General features: G+C 42.9%; 1 protein-coding gene across 1 annotated transcript in view; it reads right to left on the bottom strand.

Annotated features, from left to right (window-relative positions):
* The window catches only part of PAH (phenylalanine hydroxylase), a 71,647-nt gene that overhangs the window by 18,415 nt on the left and 45,820 nt on the right, over positions 1 to 7,412 (bottom strand). The window contains exon 3 of the mRNA XM_042889948.1: positions 4,221 to 4,404. Within this exon, the coding sequence (XP_042745882.1) occupies positions 4,221 to 4,404 (184 nt within the window). The remainder of the gene's footprint in view (positions 1 to 4,220; positions 4,405 to 7,412) is intronic.

Raw genomic sequence — 7,412 nt, 5'->3', positions numbered from 1 at the left:
AAGAAAAAGAAAAAGAAAAAGAAAAAGAAAAAGAAAAAGAAAAAGAAGAAGAAAAAGGTTAAAAAAAAAAAAAAAACCTGCCTGGCAGCCCTACAGGAAAGGATTTGTCAATATTTAAGTGAGGAATCACCATTGTCAGCGGCACACCATGAACAGAAAGATTCCAGATTGTGTGGAAAGACCAATGGGGCTGAGGTCTGCAGTGGAAATCTGTAGGGATTTGCTGCCTTGTTTCAGAAAGGTTAAGGTGGGCATGGTTTGAATCATTCCAACTTCAAGAAGTGATAAAGTGTGTATAATAATGACTTGCATTCATTAAACACATTTTATTCACAGCTTTCCCTGAGTACATGGTGCAGAGATTGTGATAAATTGTATGGCAGACTGATGTGCAAAGCTGATGCAATTACAGTCTCTGACATGTAGATAGGTAGCTTACTTTTCCCCTATGCAGGAACAGCATCTTATCGTTTAGGTGCACAGTCACTGTAGGTACCAGACCTATTCTCTGTACTCCCCTCACACCCACCATATACTGACAGTAGCTCAAGGCGAGCTACTCTGGTTGAAAGCTCAACCAGTAGGCTCTAGAAGAGGAATCCTGTTGATGCTCTGGGTTATTTGCACCAGCATAAACTGGTGTTAAGTTCTGAACCCTCTCAATCACTTGTGGCAACAATAATCAAAGGTGCTGAACACAGCCCTGGTGCAGCCACAGCACCTAATCCATACAGCCCCAGCAACAGGCACCAGGGTGCAGAAGGGCCTCTGCATGGCAGTGGTGTGCTGGGATGCTATCCCCAGCCCCTCCAGCAACTATCAAATCAAATTATCCCCTGATGAATCTGCCCCATATTCTGTTTGCGACAGCCTCCTCCAGCCCCGTTGCCAGACTCACTGTCTGTCTGCACAGCCATTAACAAATACCCAGAGCAAGCTGTTGCAACACTGGCTCTCTGTGAAGGTCCAAGGAGCAAACGTGGGCTGATCAGTAATAAATATTGATTTGTCTGTAAGTGAAACAGCGGCATTTATGGGATGGTGCTGGACACCCAAGTGGTGACCAAATTACCATGGGGTCAAATGCTTAGCAGAATGCTAATAAGCCATTTGTATGAGGGGCAGCAAAGCAGGAACAGCAAGGACTTCTGCAGAACTCTTCCATTTGGATCATTGTGAAGAGGGTCAAAGACAGGTCTATGCAATTTATAGCAGTTCAAGGCCCAGGTTTAGCCCTTTTTTAAACAGCCCCAAATGCTTTGGCCAGCCTCAGGGTTCAGCAAACAAGGCTCCTACAGAACATCAGCCTCCAGACTGTCTCAGAAATGCAGTAAATTGTGTGCATTTCCCTAATGCAGCAACAGAATAATATTTAATTCTTTTTATTCATAGGGTCTAAGAGGTCTGCAGATACCCATCTTGTTTCCAAAAAGAGCCATTAAGAGAAATGCTGTTCACAACAAATCTTTCCATCTCTACAAAGGCCGTTTGGCCCAGTGACTGCTATCCCATCTCATCTGGAGCTTGAAAACTATTGTTGCATTCATGGCATTTTGCTGGTCATTTTGCTCTCAGATGACATTACACTGTTGATCCAAACCCAGTATTTGTTAGTTTTTGGTGTTAAAGGGGAAACTAAAGCTGCCTTTTGCCTTTATGAGAGTAAGGACCCTAAAAACACTTACAGTGTCCAGATAAAAAAAGATAATAATAATCACAGATCAAAATAAAAACACTGAGTCTTTCATTTATACTTTGTCCAATAGAGCATGTGTTTAATAAAACATGCATATGTTTAATGCTCAGCTATTGGAAAGAGGACAGTAATTTTTTTCCAACTTTCCATAAAACACTGCCCTAAGAGTGGCACTATGTGCTTCCTATGGGAAACTGAGTGAAAGAGGGGCTTTTCTGCTCAAATCATGAGCATGAGCAATGTGAATCCTTACAAAGAAAGGGCTGAGAGCAACTGTAAGCAATGGTGAATCAATCTCATGGACTGTGGATTGGGCCTTAGGAGAAAACATTGCCAGCTTTACCTCTCAACTGAAAAGTGTGTGACAATATCCCCATGAGCCATATGCTTGAGATTTTGCTCCCTGGAGGTGTATCACTCTCATTCTGTGTTCTGGGAATAAAATTTCACAAAAGCACATCTGCAGGTTGTGACCAGATTTGCCAGGAGGATGCATACTTTTGAAAGGCAGTCTGACCTAAAAGGCACCCCAAGGCCTATTAATTGTTAATGCCATCAGAAATAAAGGACTACATTTTACCACTCTTCCTACAGCCCAGTTGCTCCATTTCAGTCTGCCCTTGTAGCTGCCTCAGCAGAGAATTTGCCACCCACAGTTCAACCCCTAAGCACTGCTTCTTTGACCTTTCAGATGTGGCTTTCAGTTTCACTGGATCCTCACTACTCATGAGAGAAGTTGAAATTTGAAGAAGAAAAGAAAAAGGGAAAAGGCAAGAAGAAATATCAGTATTCCTCTCTTTCCTTTGCAGTAATTTGCTCCCAGTTTATACTATTTCTCAGTTATTAGAACTAAAGAATAAACACAAGTTATTCTCCCAGAAGGAAGGGGATCAATTTCCTTTCTGCAGCACTCACACACTAGAATAATCTAGCCCAAAACTGCTTTGATCAACACATTAACATGCAGAGAAATCTAATCCCACAGCAGACCAGCAGACCATGGGCATTTTGACTTCTGTGAGGTCAGAATTTCAGTCACAAACACTTCCTGTCTGATATTTAGAGCTGCATCTCTATCTGACTCTGGCCTAGGTTTACATACAATTTTAACACCTTCGTAATAACAATTAGAAAAACAAAAGCAATGGCATAAACCTGTTAGGTCCTGCATCTTTCTCCTGGAAATAAAAAAAGTCCTGAAGAGAGAACATCTTTTATTTGACATGACCATAAATCATCTAATCAACCCTTTATCCCTCCATCTCACGAATGGAGAGAACTGACTCCAAAGAATATCTGCCAACTTTGTTTTCACCTTCAAATGTAATGTCATGGGGAGGACACAAAGGAGATGGTAAAGGGATTACCAGGACTGATCTCATGAAGGTATTAATGTCCTTTCATGCTGTTCCTAGAAAGGAAGAGGAAGATCCAGACCTAAAATATTTAAAGTCTGAAATCCTATTAAAACCACATCTATTATCTGAAGAGGCATTTATGTATGTCTCAGACTGAATGTGGGGCAGCCACCACCACTGTTCAAGGCAGTCTCAATTCCAGTAAAAATTAGGAGTGTGAGAGTTCAGAAAATCTTTCCTTATTTCCTCCAAACGCAGAATTACTTCTGACATTCCCAGGACTTCTTCCAGTAGTGAAAAGTTATTCCTGATCCCACTGAAGTGGGTGGCACAGCCTCCCTAACTTCAATACCAGGAGTGAGGGGGTCCCCAAGCACAAATAATGGAGAAGCAAACAGTGTTTGACACGCACATACCTGGGTGAAAGAGAGCAGGGGAAGGAGGGATTGCCACTGTTGGGAACTTCTCCTCTCCTCCTCTCACGTCTGCCCAGAGGTGCAATAGCCACATAGTGGAAGGGGCTTCAGAGCTCATGAGGCTGATGTTGAAAAGTAAATCCCAATGGGAGTGCACTAGCCCCCTGAGTATGCTACCATTTCATGCTAGGTTTTGCATGTAATTGGGCTCTTATCACCTCCACAACATCACAAGGTTTATACCAGGGTGATTCATAGATCCCAAAGATGTTCAGCAAGGGGGAAAGCAAGGTGGAAGTCTGTGCTTTGCTGTCACTTCTTGTTTTGTTATGTTGCCATTTGCCAGTGATCCTTTCTAAATAAGGATAATCTGAAAGGCTGCTGGACTTTGTAGGAAGCATCTATTGAATAAAGAATTTGTAAAGAGTCAGAAAATGAGCAAAAACTGATGAATCAGCATACTGCAATTAGGCTGTCTTTAAGAGACTGCATGTGACGTCAACAAAACCAGTGAAGACAGAGTACCAGTTCCTACAAGACCTAGTCAAAAACTTGGCCAAAAATAGAGCATGGTAATCTATATTGAAAAAATCTCTATGAAGAAGCTTACAATACAGACAAAGTAGACAGAAAGAGGGAGACACAATCATCAGGTCCAAGGTTAACACTTCTGCTGGAGGAAAAGGAAGTAATTTAAGTGTGTGACATGAATATTCCTTGTCAATATTGCCTTTGCCAGTGAATCCTTACCAGTGTCCTTCTTTTTTGTCCGTGAAAGCTCATGCACTGTTACTCCAATATCATTTCTTAAGGACCTGATGATCTTATCCAACGCTGGGACATTATTGCCTTCCAAGTTAATGAAGAATTCATACTCATCTTTATTGAGACGAGAAGGTCGAGATTCAATGTGAGTCAGATTTATGCCTTTTTCCTACGAGAAAAAAAGATTTTGGTCACATGGTGTCCAAAGGAAGGAATACAACAGAACGACTAGGTGTCAGTGAACTACCTATGCCATGTAGTACTAATGTAGTACTCTGCTCAAAAGCAGAGACTTGACTCTGATGGCCATTGGACTGCAGGCTTTAAAAATGGAGGGAATGAAAAGGGAATGAAAAGGGAAACTGAGAAGGATATAGGATTCACCCTTGTGCAGAGCAGCAGTATAAAAACCATTACCACATAAACCTTAGAAAAAGTGATCCAAGTTGCAAATAGGATTTGTACTGTAAAAGGTAACTCTAGTACCGCAAGCATATATTGGAATCTCACCTGTGTAAACAAGATCTTGTTCCCAGGATCAACATGGAAAAGAAAAGATTTTGTCCCTCTTAATAGAAGGTGAATGTTGTATTTATGTACGTTTTTAAAGGCGGTCATAAATGCAAGGATTGGGTTGTCCAGTGAGCTAAGCTTCTGCCCAGCCAACAGAGTCGTCTGCAAAGCCACCTCCACAGCTTCCAGGTCTGTGAGCAGATTTTGGGCAGAGATCCAATAGGAAATATGGATCTACACCAGAAAGGTAGCCCAGGGTTGAGTAAATAAAAACATGGTTGTTGTAAGATCATAGAATCACGAAAACAAAGAATTGCAGTCAATGAGAATGCATGGGAACTGTGGAAATAATCTAGTCCAAGCATTTGCTCAAGTAGACTTCACAAAAGCTGGTTGCTCAGGACTGTTTTCAGTTAGTTTTTGAGTATCTTCACAGATGATAGAAAATTTACAGTCTCTCCAAGCAAACTGCTCCAGCATCTGATACTCTCACAACAAAAACAAAATATTTGCTTTAGCGCAGAAAGTCAAAATCTGTCTCGACAAAGACCTTCACTTACAAACAGCAGCACCTCCTAGCTCTGAAGAAAGGGACTGTTTGCAACCATAGCTGTAACAACTATGACTACTTGGCATCTAACCTCTGCTGTCACCATGACAAGTAAAGTATAATAAAAGTAAAGCAATCAGTAGCTAAGATCATATTTTTTAGAAAAATCTTTTAAAAAACCTTTCTAACAGATTTTAATCAGTGCTGACCTTCCTTCAGGCTCCCATGACAGCCACAACCATGGTCTGGGTCAGTTTCTGTCTCTTGCAAGGAAAAGCGCTAATTAACCCTGTGAGAAAATTTTGGCCTGAAGAGTAAACCCAGAGGAGTCAGAGGAGCTGACGCACGGTGCTCAGCAGCCACACTGACATTGCTGTTTCGCTGCTTTCAGGCTCAAGTAGATCTCAGACTACATGGGGTGAAATGATGGCCTCACTAGTATCAGTATCAACCCCCTGCAGTGGGGTCAGGATTTCATCCATGAAGAAATGCTGCAAGGATCTATTTGTGACCTACAGGGAAGAAAGAGCAAAGATTTTTTTTCTCTACCTCCCTCTAGCTTGAGCTTCTCAAGCACTTTAAGGTTTTCTTTGCTGCTCTCAGTGCTTGCACAGTGCAGGGGGGCATCTGGCCATCAGCAGCAAAGGCCTCATTCACTCCACCACAAAAGGCAGTTTATTACTTTGTAGGAAACAGCATGCATGTCATTCCTCTGTTTTCTAAGTGTCACACGCTACAGATGAACTTAAATTGTTTGGCTAGATACCAATACAATAAGTTGAAAAGGTCAAAAGCTCATTCACCACCAACTGCCGCTCTAGAGAGATAGTGTCCTCATGGGGCTGTCTGCGGGCAGAGAATGGCTGTCACTGTGCTGGGCCCTGAGGACAATTTGTTTTAGGCCTCCAAAGCCCCATTTCATAAACAGACTGCACATTGTTCCCTCTGTGCAATGAGGCACTGGGCGGCAGATTGGCCGGGAGATGGAAATTCAAATAACTCCAAGCTGGAAAGCTTTTGACAGAGAGCAGGCACAGGGCCCTTTCACCACGACCACACCATGGAGATCAGTGCAGTAACGCGGGGCTGGCACCCCTTCGGCATAGCCACTCACAGGGGTGGAGAGAGTGTAAAACACATCTCTGTGCAAAGAGTGGGCCAAACACACTGAGGTGCTGCTTTACATTCACTTTGCATCACTTGGTGCATCAGGGCCTTATACCCTGTATCTGCGTAGTATCACAGGAGAAATGGGTCCAACTTCTTGCAGAGGTTGTAATAATATGAGTCTCTCTTCAGCAGCTGTTACCACCTACTTCTTTTCCCCACTCAGCATCCTTCTCCCAGGGGTAGCGTGGTTGTGTGAGATATTCCACAGGTTACCTCAAACTGCATGTTTTATTTTTGGCAAGGTAATTCACAGATTTGTAGGGGTTGGAAGGCACCTCTAGAGATCACCAAGACCAACCCCCCTGCCAAAGCAGGTTCCCTAAACCAGGTCTCACAGGTAAGCATCCAGGCAGGTCTTGAACATCTCCAGAGAAGGAGACTCCACAACACCTGTGGGCAGCCTGTTCCAGTGCTCCGTCACCCTCACCATAAAGAAGTTCTTGCGCACATTCGTGCGGAACTTCCTATGCTGCAGCTTATATCCGTTTCCCCTTGTCCTGTCTCCATGTCCCACTGAATTGAGCTGTACCAGTTCTCCAACTGTGCTCAGCAAGCAACTGCACAACCAGTAGTGCCTGAAAAATGGAGAGAATGTGCTGAGGTTGGGAATGAAGAAACAAGCCATGGGGCGGGCCCAAGTCAGTGGAAGTATTGGTGACTTCCAAAGTACCATGGAAAAAGAAGGAAAAAGAAGAGATTGGGAAAGAAGAGAAGAGAAGAGAAGAGAAGAGAAGAGAAGAGAAGAGAAGAGAAGAGAAGAGAAGAGAAGAGAAGAGAAGAGAAGAGAAGAGAAGAGAAGAGAAGAGAAGAGAAGAGAAGAGAAGAGAAGAGAAGAGAAGAGAAGAGAAGAGAAGAGAAGAGAAGAGAAGAGAAGAGAAGAGAAGAGAAGAGAAGAGAAGAGAAGAGAAGAGAAGAGAAGAGAAGAGAAGAGAAGAGAAGAGAAG

The sequence above is a fragment of the Lagopus leucura genome, unplaced genomic scaffold (assembly GCF_019238085.1).
Source record: "Lagopus leucura isolate 7727_CA_CO unplaced genomic scaffold, USGS_WTPT01 Super-Scaffold_100159, whole genome shotgun sequence".
NCBI lineage: Eukaryota > Metazoa > Chordata > Aves > Galliformes > Phasianidae > Lagopus > Lagopus leucura.
The sequence above is the reverse complement of the archived record's forward strand: the minus strand, read 5'-3'. Positions and strand labels throughout refer to the sequence as shown.